General features: G+C 41.0%; 1 protein-coding gene across 1 annotated transcript in view; it reads right to left on the reverse strand.

Annotated features, from left to right (window-relative positions):
• The window catches only part of LOC149286670 (protein PTHB1), a 269,256-nt gene that overhangs the window by 187,619 nt on the left and 64,785 nt on the right, over window positions 1-16,852 (reverse strand). The window contains exons 7-8 of the mRNA XM_089493849.1: window positions 12,121-12,304; window positions 9,287-9,416 (exon numbers count right to left, since the gene is read on the reverse strand). Of these exons, the coding sequence (XP_089349975.1) occupies window positions 9,287-9,416; window positions 12,121-12,304 (314 nt within the window). The remainder of the gene's footprint in view (window positions 1-9,286; window positions 9,417-12,120; window positions 12,305-16,852) is intronic.

The raw sequence follows: 16,852 nt of genomic DNA on the forward strand, positions 1-16,852 counted from the left end.
ATATGGAATGAAGGATTTGCTGAACAGGCGTTCTATAGATAGGATAGTAACTTGCTAATGCATGGTATAGTTGTAACTCTAAAAGGGCATTACAATATACGTACAGTGACTACCTAAAATAGGATTTCGACGTGTAAAGATCTTAGTGAGCATGTTTACCCAATTAGGTGAAGACCAATAGACTGACATCACTATCCAAGGCACATATAAGCTAGGCTTTTGTAAGACATGGGGAGGCATGGGAAGAGAGGTCGAGAGAAGATGTACTTGCCATCCACGGACTCTTCACGTCCCAACACTCCCTCCCTCCCTCCATCCTCAGGAATGCATAGGACAGATGTCATGAACTAAATTCCTCTCCAAGGTTTTGTAAGACTTGTTTCGTATTTTTGTTACCTACTTTTTATATTCGTCTATTTTTGTTTGTATTAAATGTTTCACCTTTGTTTGCATCTAAGTGACTCTGCCTATTTTTGACGCACATACATTTATATGTGTTCCAATTATTTGAAGTTTGTATTTGGCCCTATATACATTTTATTACACCACCAGAGCAATTTTTAGGGCTCACTAAGTCAACGTACTATTTGCAAAACTATCTGACTCCTAGTTCCGTAATAAAGCGCAACAGACGATGAGATAACTTTTGGTAAAACAGGAAGAAATGTATTCGCGAAGAGAACATGCAGGTTACATAGCAGTGATATTCAACATAACCATAAGAACTAGACCATGGAGGAATAGAAGAAGGTGGCCTGGACTAATGAATCACGTTTTCTTCATTTGGATGACCGGGCGCGTGTGTGTTGCTTACCTGGAGAACACATGGTACTAGAATACTTTCATGGAGGACCCACCTTACAACTTACAGGACTTAAAGGATCTGCCGCTAACGTCTTGGTGCCGGATATCACAGCACACCTTCAGAGGTCTAGTGGAGTCAATGCCTCGACGGGTCAGGGCCGTTTTGGCGGGTGGTCGGTATATATATGATAGTTTGTAAGGAAAATTTTATATTCCATCCAGATTTATCAATTCAGGTGTCCTGATTTCAGAAATACCTAATTTATATAGAATTTTCATACTTTTCCAGCACATAAAGCCAACATACTATAAAGTGTACATTACTTTATACAAAGCCGTAACATTTTTACATTAGGTATGATGGGACTGTAACTCTAATTTTAAACAAATAAAACAAAAACACCCACAAATGTATATATTTCTGTAAAGCAGACAACCCAGGCTATCCTATCAGGGGTATTTGGGCATTCTACATGCAGGTATTTGGCCACCAATCACTGTCAAAGGTGGCCACAGAAATGAGTTCCTGCGCTTTTTTTAACAACGCGTCTTAGTATTTTGTAGTATTCTTAGGATTTTTTGTACAGGGTATGTGTTACGGCAGAGAAATCTATACTAAATTGTTCAGCTGCCTCTCCTGATTACGGAAATACCCCACATTTTTTGTGGTTTTCTGGACATTACAGGGCACAAACAGGACCATGCGCGTTATAGATTCCAAACGTGAAATTTTCACATTTTGCTTTAGTAGACCTATGTTTCATTTGGGGCTGTTTAGCACCCCCCTAATTATAAATATCCCCATAAAAGTATATATTTCCGTAAAGCAGACAACCAAGAGTATCTCATCAAGAGCATTTGGACAATTTTCATGCAACCATGTGGCCGCCAATCACTGGCAAAGTCAGCCGTAGCAATAATTTCATGCGCTTTTTTTCGCCAACACATCTGTGTTGCTGAGGATATTTTGCACATGGTATATGTTATGGCAGAGAAATCCAGCCTAAAGTGTTCAGCCGCCTCTCCTGATTACGGAGATACCCCACATGCCTAGTTTTTTTGTGGTTTTCTGTACATTACAGGGCACGAACGGGACCATGCGCGTTATAGATTCCAAACGTGAAATTTTCACATTTTGCTTTAGTAGACCTATGTTTCATTTGGGCCAACGCTGGCTTCTGCTGCCAGGGGGGAGTCCAGGCTGTCAAACGACAGCCTGGTCTCCCGTGCAGCGGCAGGGATGTGTCCCTGACGCTGCACGAAGGGCTAGACGCACCGGTACGTCCATAGAGGTTTCTTAGTGGGCGTTTTTTGGACGTCCCGGTACTTCTATAGGGGATTGAAGGGGTTAAGGAGACTCTTACATGAAAAAAGTCATTTTTTTATGAAAGCAGAAAAAGCTCTGGGTAATTGTGTATACCCATGTATTGTGCTATCAACTTCAAATTCAAACTTTTGTTAGATGGTAATACTACTGAAGCTCAAATAATTATGTTTTAGAAATGTCTGTTTAAGGCAAAGGAAGTACTGTGGGACATGTTGCTTGTATATGGGTATATATATATATATATATATATATGTAAAAGGGTGAAGCCGTATTAGCCCAGTAGACATGTCAAAAAATCAGAGTATTGCAGAGTATGCGGTGATACCTTTTTTAACATAATATTTAAAAGACAAGCTTTCGAGAGTTATCCTCCCTTCATCAGGTCTGAAGCAATACTAATCAACATGATAGAGGTTACAACTTAAAACAATTGATGGTATAAGAGAAGGGGGGGGTTAAGTGGGGTGTCGTAAAAAATTGGTCTGGAGGTGAGAAATGCGGAGAGGTAGAGAGATAACCCAGGGACAGAACAAATAAACTTAGGGAAACCAATAACCACAGTAAAACATCAACGATAATAACAGCAATTAGACATTGGATGACTAGATGAAGTTCATATGAAGTTCTGGTAGTGTATAAGGAAACCAGAATCCACATTAAGTCCCTCTTTTATGGTGTTAAAATGTGTTATCATTTTCATCTCAAATGTTTTTCTTTCCTGAGAGTTTCTGAAATGTCCTTTGAGTACTTAAATTTTTAGGTTTTGGATGGAGTGATTGTTCTGTGTGAAATGATGTCCTACTTGGATGCAATAATTGCTGTTATTATCTTTGATGTTTTACTGTGGTTATTGGTTTCCCTAAGTTTATTTGTTCTGTCCCTGGGTTATCTCTCTACCTCTCTGCATTTCTCACCTCCAGACCTATTTTTTACGACACCCCACTCAACCCCCCCCCTTCTCTTATACCATCAATTGTTTTAAGTTGTAACCTCTATCATGTTGATTAGTATTGCTTCGGACCTGATGAAGGGAGGATAACTCTCGAAAGCTTGTCTTTTAAATATTATGTTAGTCCAATAAAAAAGGTATCACCGCATACTCTGCAATACTCAGATTTTTTGACATGGTATATATATATATATATATATATATATATATATATATATATGGCATTATAGCCCTCAGTCATTGATAACCCGGAAAAGGAGCAGAGAGCTTCTGTTCAGTTCAACTAAAGAGCTATATACATTTGTTTGTCTCATAGTACAAAGTACATATGCTAAGGGTAACAAATATCATACCAGTGTATTACTACACAATATATACTATATAACCAAAGGTATGCAGACACCTGACCATCAAACCTACATGAGCTTGTTGGACATTAACATGGCATTTCCCTCCCATCTATAACAACTCCACTGTTCTGCGGAGGCTTTCCCCAAAATCTCGAGTGTGTCTGTGGGAATTTGTGTCCATTCAGCTTGCAATTGCCATTTCAATTCATCCCAAAGGTGTTCAATGGGGTTAAGGTCAGGGCTCTCTGCAAAAATCCTTCACAGCGAACTATGTCCTTATGTGCTTGGCATGTTGGAACAGGAAAGAACCTTACCCAAGCTGGTGCCACAAAGCTGGAATTAAACAATTGTGTAAAATGTCTTTGTAGGCTATAGCATTAACATCACCCACCACTGCAACTAAGGGGCATAGCCAAAACCCTAGAGCATTATTCCTCCTCCACCAAACTTTAGAGGAGGCATTATGCATTCCAGTAGGTAGGGTTCACCTGGCACCTACCAAACCGAGATTCATCTGTCTTCCAGATAGTGTAGCATGACTCATCACTCCAAAGAAGACTGTTCTACTGCTCCAGAGTCAAGTGGCCGGTGCTTTAAAGCACTATAGCCAACACTTGGCATTGCACAGTGATCTTCGGCTTGTGTGAAGCTGCTCAGCCATTGAAACCCATTTAACGAAGCTCAGTGCTAGCCAGATGTTGCGGCCAAAGGCAGTTTTAGTGATGTTACAGAGAACATGCAATTTTCACATGCTCCGCGCTCCAGCAGTCTAGTTCTGTGAGCTTGCACGGTCTACTCCTTCATGGCTGAGCTGTTGTTAATCCTAGATGCTTCCACTTCACAATAATCTCTTACAGTGGACTCTGGCAGATCTAGCAGGGTGGACATTTCATGAACTGACTTGTGGCAAAGGTGGCACCATGTGACAGGGCCATGTTTAACCCCTTCGTGACAAAGGCTGATTTTACTTTTTGTACCCTTCGTGACAATGGCCGTTTTAACATTTCTGCGCTGCTCGTGTTTAGCTGTAATTTTCTTATTCCCGTTTACTGAACCCACACACATTAGATATTGTTTTTTCAGGACAAGAAGGGCTTTCTTTAGATGCCATTGTTTTGATTGTATCATATTATTTACTAATAAAAAAGTATAAAATATGGTGACAAATTTAGAATAAAATGACTGTTTCTAACTTTTAGTTGAAAAATCTTTTACTCATCTATAAAAGGTAATGAAAAAACCTGCTAAATAGATTCTACTATTTCTCCTGAGTTTAGAAATACCCAATGTTTTTATGTTTTTTTGCTTTTTTCTACACATTATGGGGCAATAAGTACAGGTAGTGTTTTGCTATTTCAAAGCCATTTTTTCCAAATCTGGTAATTCTCCCCCCCATGTGCTATTTCGGGTATCTTTGAAGCATTTGTTTTTTCACACACATTTTACTTCAGGTATGAACAAACAGGTTCTGGTATATGTCACTAAAACACCCCAATATGTGTTTAGCAACATCTCCTGAGTACAGCGATACCTCACATGAATGATTTTGCCTGGCTGTTTGGGGGCAAAAGGGCCACATTTGGGGCATGCGCATTTTCAATGTTGAACTTTGGCGTTTGGCGATCAACTGCTCATGCCCTATTTGGTACATCTTTGAGCCGGGCCATTTCAGTATGCCCAATAAAGCCATATATTTTTGAAAACTAGACACCCCAGGGTATTTCAAATGCTAGTATTTTAACTCTTTCCATGCACCATATCTACCACCAGTCTTTGTCAAACTTTGTGGTAGTCATTTTTTTGCATTTGTTTTGGTATGAATAAACACGTTCTGGTATAGGTCACTATCATAAAACACCCCAATATGTGTTTAGCAACATCTCCTGAGTACAGCGATACCTCACATGAATGATTTTGCCAGGCTGTTTGGGGGCAAAAGGGCCACATTTGGGGCATGCGCATTTTTCAATGTTGAACTTTGGCATTTGGGGATCCACTGCCCATGCCCTATTTGGTACATCTTTGAGCCGGGCCATTTCAGTGTGCCCAACAAAACCATATATTTTTGAAAACTAGACACCCCAGGGTATTTTAAATGCTGGTATTTTAACTCTTTGCATGCACACATTTTACCACCAGAATTTTTTCAAAGTTAGTAGTAGTATTCTTTTGTGTGTATTTTTCCCCCACACACCTATGTTATGTATGAATTTACAGCTCCTGGTATATGCCGCTGTCACACGACACCCCAATATGTGTTCAGCAACATCTCCTGAGTACAGTGATACCCCACATGCATGGGTTTGTCATTTTTCGGGGGAACTAAAAGGCCACATTTGGTACGTGTGCATTTTTCTAATTGGAAATTAGATGTGTGGCCATCCTTCCCTCCCGTGTTAATTGGGACATTGTTGAACCCGGCCAATTCAATTTACCCCATCAAATCATACATTTTTTAAAAGTAGACACCCCATGGGCATTTAATATGCCAGTATTTTAAATCTTTCCATGCAAGAATTGTTTTAAGCTAATGTGCTAATTTTAGGACTTGCTCACAAAAATATATTTTTTATATATATATTTTATTTTTTTTGCCTTTTTAAAAAAATTTTTACAAATTTTTTTTCAACTTGAAGGTTCCCCAGTGGGAAATTATTTTTACATTTTACTGTTTTTTTAACTATTTTTTTCTAATTATTATTAATTTTATTTTATTGTTTAATTTATTTTTACTAATCACACTGTGATTAGAAAGCTGGGCTCCATTGACTTGCATGGTTGAATGCAGTACCTGTATTCAACCTGCAAGTGGAGCCAGAGTTCTCTAGAGGGTCTGTAGACCTTCTAGCGAACTTTTTCATCTTTATTATTTTTTTTCCCGGGCCGGCTGTGGTCACAGTCCATCAAGAGGTAAGTGTTTGGTGTCGCTGGATGCCTCCTGATCGAGGCATTCCAGCGACACCATTTAAGTTTAGGAGGTGATCGTTGATCGCCTCCTAAACGCTTTTAAAATGGGCGTCCGCCGCCATACAATGTATGGCGGATGTTGACGCCCCGGGGAGGCATTACAGCAATGCTGTTTGGGTGAAAAAAATCGATCACGGATCGATTTTTTCACCCGTTTTAACAAATGACGGTCCTGGCACGTCATTTGTCGTAAACGACTTGTTTTTCCGTGACGTGCCCGGCAATTGTCATCAATGGGTTAAATTTTGTTTGTCTATGGAGATTACATGCCTATGTGGTTTAATTTATATACCTGTTAGCAATGGGTGTGGCTGAAACACCTAAACTCAATAATCAGGAGGAATGTCAACATTTTTGGTCACATACTGTACAAAAAGCAATTCCTTATTTAAAAGTTAACTTTTTTGCATAGCCATTGTTATTTAGAAAGGATTAAACTAATGTTATGGTGGTTATAATTAGGAGCACAAGATGGGCTGGAGGGGAGAACTAATATTCTCCTTACTTCTGGATGAAGAAGATTACCAGTACTTTTGTTCTGAAACCCTCGTCACCTTGACCTTTTACTATACACAATTTATGTCAATATGTAAACATTTTCCTGACCCTTTTAATATCCCATACAGTCATGTACACAGTGTATTTGACAAATATTAACATTTCATTTTAAATACAACTGTAAATTGCAAATTTCAATGCAGCAAAATGCATTTGATGTTCAATTTGGGGTACCTGAAAAAACATCTGCTTTAAAATCGAAAACAGCATTGAATATTTTTCAGAGAGATGCCTACTGCACTGTAGTAAGCTCTGAATCAGAAGGTTGCTGTCAGGTCCCATCCAACCTGCGGAGCTGCTTATCTCTGTTTTTTTCTTTTTTGCTACAGTTCCCCTGTCTCGCTACAGTTCCCCCTTTGCTGTATCCATTCCTGGATTTACTTATGCTCTGCCATTATCTTCTGATTCTTGAATTTTGGTCCTGCTCTTAGCTTCAGATTCTGTTTCCTTTATAAGTTGTGCCACATCCATTTTTTCTCAGTCTGCAGACTTTAGGTATGTCTTTTTCTCTGTTCTGTGTTTAGATTTAATGTTTAGTTTTAGCCTATTAGAAATTCAGTAGGAAGCGTGGTTTAGCGCTAAGACCCACCGAATATTGGAGTACTTTGGCATAGTGGTGGGTTAAGCATACTATGGCTAGTCCTGTATTTATTTCTGTCAGTCTTTTATGTACCTGTGCCCTCTTTTCCCTGAATCCTCTGAGGATCTCAGTTCCTCTCTCCTCTCCCCATGTCCCAGTTTAAGATATCCTTTCCTTGCTTAAAGGAGAAGTGTCTGAGGATCTCGGTTCCTCACTCCATCCCTTGTGTTCCTTGCCTTGTTCCCTGCCCTCTGTTGTGTCCTGTACCATCTATGTCTTGTCTGGTTAAGTTTAGAATCTGTGTTCTGTGTATTCTTTATGTTTGGCTTTGCTGGTTATGCTTTATTCAGTTTCCCATGTTTTCTCGCTTGCTACGTTTCTTGCTCTGCCCCCTTGCTCACTGATTCCCCTTGCTTGTTATGTTTCTCGATACCCTCTGCTATTACTCTGCTTATCTTCCCTAATCCCAGCCTGCAGCATCCTGCACATTTCTCTGTAGAGCTATGTTTCATGCCTGCTCCAGGGTGCCTGCAGGATATTACCAAGTTTTGTTTTGTTCTGGACAACATCCGCTGCTATGTCAGGGGCCTGGTATGTGGCCGCACAACCCTAGGTGCTCAACGGGGGAATGTGGTTACCCAGCACCTGGCCCTGTCTGACTCCGCTACTGCGCATTACCTCCTGAATACCATCACTGGGCGCTCTGGGTCATTATAGTCGTCTGTATGGACCCCATCCCTGACAGTTGCACATCATAGCAGAGCTCTAAGAACATACATCTAAGTGCTGACCTCTGTAACATAAACAGGCTAGACTGAAGGGATATCTCATCTCTTGCCAACGGCTCCTTCAGCTGAGTTCTAATGATAGGACAATCTGCCCTGTGTAAAGGGGGACATGGGCTTCTGCACCCATGGGTCAGCCACCCTAGGTCTGGTTGAACTATGCCTCAATATGTTGCTGTAAGCACGGGGTGGTACTTTAAAGGACTCTGAAGAGACTATATCAGCTTCACCAGAACAGTAATAAACTCTACTATACACAAACAAATCCTATACAGATGACATCTGTTTAAGCCCAGAAATACACTGTACACAGACTCCATACATAGATACATGCTACTCATCCCATACACATTGTATTCTTTTCTCTTGATGTTCCTTAATCTTAAGATTCTGAACTTCTTCCATCTTACCTCTCTAAAAATGGCCAATATTGTGTCTCAGTTACACTGCTCTGTTGTAGTCTTGCAAACTGTGACAACCAAAATGACTGACTACACAAGGGCATAACATCATAAATTGACAGAATAGGCCACTAGCTTCAGGACCAACATCTACTGTACAGTAGAAATCTGTGCCTTGAAATTACAGTTCTATCAAGTGGGTTCTGTATTTTACTTTTTGCCAGGAGTAGAAAAGAGAGTAGGTAACAGATGAATGAAAATGTGTGACAAGCCTCCTAGACGACCCAAATTCACTGCTCTATTTCAAGTGTTTTCTTTGGTTCAGTTGGATTTCTACACATCATTCTGTTGTAAGATAGATGCTTAAGAGAGCTTTACCAGTTAAATCTAATTTAACCCTCAGAGACCTCAGTAGCCCAATATTATATTGTAATCCTTGGAACAATTAATACCAAAGACATTAAAATGAGTGCCAGCATCCATAATGGTTTGCTCTCCAACATTAACAAGGACTTTTATGTCAGCAATTAATGTGACATGCGTGGTCATTTAAAGAGATACTTACTGGAAACTTGCAACCCTTAATGCAACGGGGATATCAGGAAGCTGTGCTGCCCACTTGAGTGTCACATCCTGGTACACGAGCAACATGTTATTATGGTTTCCGACTAGGCTGTTTATTGTTCCATCATTCACTGTGGGATCATGACAAAATAAATGTCAGATGAAGCGCCAAGATTTGTATTTTAGACCAAACAAGAGACGTTATTTCCGTTTTACTCACTAAACACATGATTTAATAAAAATCAATTTACTGCTTTAACGATACACAAAGCTTACTGTGAAATGGTACATGTTTAATCCTTTGTGCTTATACTGTTCCTAAAAGTGAAAATGTCAAATGTTCATTTCTTTTTTAGCAATTTAACGGAGACAATGCAAATAGAATTAAAAGAGAAACATGATATGGTGACAGTACCACTTGTCCAAATTAGTCTGCTCATTGTTTCTGCTGTAAGGATTCAAACCTAAAGTAGGCATTGGTCTTGTGTTATAGTCCATATGCTTATCCCAGGGCTTGACAAATTTGTTGTGAATCTAGACGCCAGGTAAAAAAGTTAGGAGCCAGGATTTTTTTAAACTAACAGTTGGTTAGGAGTGATCTGATCATCATCAGCCCACTTACTAAACTCACAGCGTTTGACCTGGAAGCACCCTGGACTTTCAGGTCAGTGCTGGTTTTTTTTATTATTAATTATTATTTTTTTAACTCTTTCGATGCTGATGTTCCATTGGAGCAGAGCATTGACTGATATTTAGTCCCCACAAGCTTGTGGGGAAAAATGTTAACCCCTGCAATGCACGAATGTGTCATACACAAGTGTGGCATTGAAGGGGTTAACGCTGCACTGTCGCTCTCATGGAGCGATCAGGCAGCAGGGGGGTGTTGGGGCTGGTGTCCACACTCATGTGGAGACCAAAGAACCCTCTCCCCTGTCCCTGAAGCTGCCTCTGGCAGCTGGGACACAATTACTGGTCTATAGACCAGCCATTGCAGGGAGGGGAGTCTGATGACTGCTGTAGGCTTCCATGCCTACAGGAATCATCAAAGGGCTTGTGGGGGCTCGTTTTTGTTGTTGCTGGTCTTCCAGGCAGACCACCAGCAGCAGAGCCCCGTAAAAAATGGGAATTAACCCCTAAATGCCGCGATCGTGGCATTGAAGGGGTTAACGCTGCACTGTCGCTCTCATGGAGCGATCAGGCAGCAGGGGGGTGTTGGGTCAGGTCCCCACACTTGTGTGGGGAACCAATCAACACACAACCCCCTTCCCTGAAGCTGCCTGTGGCAGATGATAACACGATTGCTGGTTTTGCAGCAACCGCGGTTTCAGCCTACAGGATCACTCCGTGGGAGTGATCTCAGGCTCGGGGGCGGGCTCTGAGTGGCTGTGCTGTCTGCCCAGACTCCTGGGCAGACAGCAGCGCCCCCGTGTGGTTACTCAGCCTCTTACATCCACATTTTTTTATGGATGTAAGAGGCTGACAAAACCTAGGCGCCAGGACAAAATTCTCTGTCGCCATGGCGACCTGGCACCTGGGATTTGTCGAGCCCTGGCTTATCCCATGGCCTAGGGGCCTGCTGGTACAGAGTGCCACGTTTCCTCAATTACTAGAGACTTTAAAGACTGTGGAGCCCTGATACAGATCTGGGGTACCTACATTTTACTCTACATCAGATCAGGACTTTGCACCAAGAACTGATATCTTGCCGTTTTAAACTGGTTTCAGCCAGAGAACCACCTCTGTTCACCATCTTCCCCACAGACTACAGTAGAAACCCCTATTAGGCTAAGGTGGGGCCGAGTGCAAATACTGAGCAGTGTGCAAAGGAGGGCCTGATTGAGAACTATGTGAGTTTGGCTGTTACTATTGTATTGTCCGACTTCGGCCAATATCAAGCAAGAGGAAGCCGACTTTAGCATTATACCCAGACAGGGTACCAAGATCTGTAGATAATTCCCTCACTGCATTAACCTTTCTCACTTCTGCTGGAGGTCTGTTTAACTTACCCAGGAACATCCTAGTAAAGTAAAACTCCTTTACATTATATTCAAGTCTCTGGATTTCTTACACCCAAGTTTTAGATTATGATCTCTTGTCCTAACTTTTCTCCTCTAAAGTAAACTTACCTTTTGTACTTTTATGTTTCTACCACAACCCTCCCCCCTCCCCCAAGTGCAGCGGCCGTTTTGGTCACTGTCAATAGCATTACAATGAGTTGGGATGGTCATTTTGGTTATTGGCGGCGGCTATTTTGCACAAGGCTGTTAAATCAGAGCCAAAACCCAAACTCATCTGCTCAATTATTCACATGTAACACTGTAACTTTAGAATAATTAACATAAAGCAGCAGCAGCCGCGAATATCTCTGTTTGTATAATAGTAAAGCACCCCTGCACGCATTTATTAAAATAATAAAATAAATCATTTAGGTGCAACATGGGTGCAGGTGCAATTTATGGGGGTGTAAAGTGGGTGCAGTGGCAATTCCATAATTTTGCAATATGGGTCCAATAGAAAGTTCTAGGGGTGCAAAGTAGGAGCAGTGGCAAGTCCAACATTTTGCAATATGGGTGCAATAGAAAATTCTGTGGGTGCAATGGCAAGTCACTTTTTCATTATGGGTGCAAAGTGGAGCCGCATACATTTCCATTGTATTCATAATGAATATAAACTCTCTCTATATATAACTGCTGTTATATTCACTTATTCCCACGCATATACATGCCTAAAATTTATATGAAACCAAACTGTATTCAGACAGCATAATAAAACAGGTATAAAGGTTTGTACACCCAGCAAACTGTGTCTCCAAACTATATTTCATTATGTACTAACCTGAACAATATGGAAGGAAGCAGCTTGGACTGTAATCAAGTTTTTTCATGAAGCGGATCTGTCCGTTCTCTTTTAGGCAGAAGAAATTTCTCTCACCAAGAATCAAAATAGAGAAAGCAGTTTGATTAAAGGAGACAACACATATATCCAGTGCCTGTTCTCCAATGTTCAGTATCCAGTCTGCCTACAAACAAAATTGTACAGTGTTATTTCATTACTTTTTGTTTTACCCACAGACTTTCTTTAAGAGTTTAACCTCTCAAAAACCAACATCCCTCTAAAAAGACACCTTAAACATGCAGTGTTGGAGACGCCCTAACACTAACTTGTTTTACATCAATATCAGAGATGAACTGCATTACATTAATTACCATTTTCTTCAATATAGCTGGGATTTGCAAATTAATTTGTAGGAAAGATGTGCTTAATCTCTCCATTCTCACTGAGGCTTTTCACTATAGATTGCGAAAAAGCAAGTAAGCTTGCAAGAAGAGTTTGACTGGCTCAAAATAATGTATTGTCAAATCAATTCAATTTTTAACTGTAAGTTATGCAAGTCCCGCCTACCAGGGCAGGTTCTTAAAATTTAGTAAGTTGAAATTGCAATGCTCCTGGGTACCAAAGAGTAATTGAGAAAATATTTCTCATTCTTATTTCTCAGCCCATTTCACTGAAAAAAATAAGAACCAATATAAACTACACCAAACAGTAGATATATTCACAGAAACGCATATGAAGCTTGTAAACAGGATAATCATGCACATACACATAAGTACCATTTGTGGAATTAAGTGAAATGTTCATGAAATTGCTGCTTATACCAGGCAACAACAGTGCTCACTTCTTGGCCTTTTGGCTAAGATCAAGTGAGTACCCATGAGAGATGGAAAGTTTGGTCCTCTGGCCTTAGGCCTGGGATAGCATAAAGCCCAGAGGTTTCAATTTGCCCCCTCTTTGGTCCAAGTCTGGGCGCTGTGCACGATGGTGAATGTGTCAGGTTAAGCGGACTTCACTCTTTTTGTACCTTGGACCCCTACATGGACTTTTTATTTTTGCATACGCTAGCCCCAGCTATTTGGATCGGTGTGCAGTGTATACAGTACAATTTTTTTTTTTGTGCTGGGGCTTCCTCTGGGAGCACTTTTTAGTATATTGTCTTTGTCCACGCAATTGCACTGATTTTTTTCCACAGAGCATGCGTATTTTTGCATTTTTTTATATTTATTTTCAATAAACACGTATCGTACAAGGTTTTGACACTTGAAAGCCAAGGTGGAGCCGGGTCCCCCAAAAAGGTCTGGCTTTTCTGGTGAGGAGTTAGGTTAGGGGTTAGCTCTTTTGAGCACCCCCCCTCTAGCGACTGCTTCAATGGTAAGTTATGTGTGGTCAACACAATAAAAACTATAAACTGTTTACAGAGACAATATTAGATACTTAACTAAAGTATGTGTCCACATACAAACTTTGGTAATTTATTTCCACTAGCACATTTAAACAATACATTATAGAGTTAACAAAAATATCAGGTGCAGATTTAAGTTCTGTTCTTATTTTCTTTGTGTGAAACTAAACACACACAACTGTCCCTCGGCTAGCAAAATGCTCTGAAGGCACTAGAGATACACAAGACTATTTCAACAAATGAAATAATTCACCTATCACAGTTAATACATCTTAAAAACAATTTTAAAAAAAAATTAAAATCAAGAGTTTCCAACCACTGGTGAATAATTAAGCCACAAGATACTGTTGTTTAATGAAACCAATTAAGAGAACATTCAATTTTAAAGTGATACATTACTAAAAATGTTCGTTTTTTTTTTTTTTTTTTTATTTCTGGGGGTTAAGTGTATTATCATACAAACAAACATACTATTATTATTATTATTATCTTTTATTTATATAGCGGCAACAATTTTTGCAGTGCTTAATACAACACATATATTCAAGGGGTAAGACAAGACGAGAATTGACAGACTAAGACAAACCGAAACATTAGGTGGAGAGGGCCCTGCTCGCAAGCTAACAATCTTGAGGGAATGGGGTGAGAACAAACATAAGGCATAGAGAAAGGGTGAGAGGTAGTGTGGGGTTGTATCAGTGAAAGGGAAGTTCTTCAGCTAAGATGGTATACTTCTCTGAAGAAGTGGGTTTTGAGATGTTTCTTGAATGTTGGGAAGGAGGGTGAATGCTGAAGGTTTGGTGGAAGTAGATTCCAGAGATATGGGGCAGCCCAAGAGAAATATTGTAGATGGGAAAAGGAAGAGGTGACAAGTGAGGAGGAGAGCCATAGCCCATGGGAAGAACGTAAGGATCAAGTAGGAGAGTATTTGCTTATGAGGGCAGAAATGTATGGAGCAGCAGTGTTATGGAGGGCCTTATATGTTAGTACCAGGATTTTAAATTCAATTCTAAAGGTAATAGGGAGCCAGTGGAGAATTTCACAGAGTGGGGAAGCAGAAGAGGAGCGGCGTGCAAGGAAGATAAGCCTAGCAGCAAGTGAAGACGGGAAATGATAGGTGAATGAACCAGAGGTTTTGTGGATTCTTGGGTGAGGAATGGGTGGATGCGAGAGATGTTTTTTTAGGTGCATGTGGCAGGATCTGGTGAGGGACTGAATGTGAGGGATGAAAGAGAGGTTAGAGTCAAGGATGACCCCAAGGCATCAGGCCTGGTTAGTAGGATTGATAGTCGTGTTGTTAATGGTGATAGAGAATTCAGGTAATGGAGTGGCGAGTGTAGTTTTAGAAAGATTAAGTTTCAGGTAGAGTTGTGACATCCATGAAGAAAAACACACACACCTGTTGGAAACTATGGTTTAAATGGTATTTTTAATCCAATGTAAATATGCATTGCAAATAAATAATAAATTATACCTCTCTGTAGGCCCAACAGTTGAACCAATGCTTTCTAAGTGGGGTCGCTTAGATTCAGCATTGAATCTATTGATTCAGTGCTAGACAGAACAGAAAGGTCTAATCACAAAAGGGCGTGTTAATGGGAGAGTTCAAGCTCCTAGACAAAAAAAAAATTGTAATGAGGACATATGGCACCATAACTTGTGCGCTATGGAGAATATTGACAAAAAACTACTTTACACTTATCAGAGAGGAATCACTGGAACACCACAAACTCCTCAAAAAGTCTACTAGGAAGCTACACAGCATACAAATTAACTAAAATTTAAATTGTATTATATCACCACTTGCACAACAATAACAGAAAGATTTATACCAGTTTAGTCTATCATCTGTGACAGATCACTGGCTAACAACTATTCATAGTATATATTTTCTCACACCGCTTTACAATCATAACATATCATGATCCATCAAGCAGATGTTATAAGAGAAAACTAAGACTAATATAAAAGTTGGCAAAGATTTAATGCATGGAACAAAAAAGATAGCCAGGCAAGCATAACACCCACAAAACTGCCAGATTATGTTTATTAAAGCTGTTTGGTACATTAACTTTCATAATTAGAATGGATAACTTTTATTTGGTGCAACTTTTACATTTACCAAGTGGGACTTTTTAAATGATGCTTCTTTTTCCCTTTAATTAGAAGTACCATGAAATGTACCTATAGTCAACTCTCACTTGAAAGAACTCCACTGTTTATCAGAAAAAGGGGGCAGCAAATCAAACTTAACTGTTCAAACTGGACTTCTAGAGTGCTGAACAGGATAACATTGTCAAACTAAACAGGACATCATAATGTAATGGTACACTGCAGTGCCTTACAAAAGTATTCACTCCCCTGGCACTTTTCCTATTTTGTTGCATTACAACTTGGAATTAAAATTGATTTTGTTTGGCTTTCAGATAATGGACATACACAAAATAGTCCGATTTTGTCAGACACCACTAGGTGTCTGTGTTCCGTTCAGAGAAGGAGCCCAATATGCAGGAGGACCAAAGGAATAGGGAAGCAAAAAACAGGTGTAGTTCAGACTCACTTTACTAGGTACAGTCCAGGGTCTGGATCAAGCACAGGTACAGGTGACGGTACAGGTGCAGGCACAGGCACAGGTATAGGCGCAGGCACAGGTGCGGTAGCAATACAGGTGCAGGCACAGGTGTGGGTAACGATACCAGTTCAGGCACAGGTTCAGGTAACGATACAGGTGCAGGTGCAGGTATAGGCACAGGCACAGGTAACGGTACAGGTGCAGGCACAGGTATAGGCGCAGGCACAGGTGTGGGTAACGATACCGGTTCAGGCACAGGTTCAGGCACAGGTTCAGGCACAAAACAGGGCAAGGAGCACAGCACTTGGGACGCTATGTAGCATAGAGAGCGTCTCAGAATATCTGAGCACTGTTGAGAGGGAGCTTGGGGCTTTTATAGGGATCACAGGTGTGACGTATGACGTCAAGCCTGTAGATCCAGCCCTAGTACCGCCTTTACCATGAACTCTAGAGGGAGACGGCACTGGAAGCGCCGCCCCTCTACCACTTGCCTCCTCAGTATCACCTCCCATCTTCCCCTGCACACAGACGGCAGAAGGAGGTGGTGCCGGAGCGGCATGAAGAAGCGCCGCCCCTCTCTCGGCACCCGACGCCGCTCCGTCGCCATCTTCCCTAGCTCCCCACGTGGATGTGGGGAGCGAAGAAGCAGCCAACCGAGACGACGCCGGCACCAGGGATCCGGGAGAAAGCCGGCGCGACAGAACCCCCCCCCAGGCGAGTCCTCCGGGGGCGCCCAGGACGAGGGCGGTCAGGATGGC

This window comes from Sceloporus occidentalis, unplaced genomic scaffold (assembly GCF_023333645.1).
Source record: "Sceloporus occidentalis isolate IW3139 unplaced genomic scaffold, rSceOcc1.0.p SCAF_67, whole genome shotgun sequence".
NCBI lineage: Eukaryota > Metazoa > Chordata > Lepidosauria > Squamata > Phrynosomatidae > Sceloporus > Sceloporus occidentalis.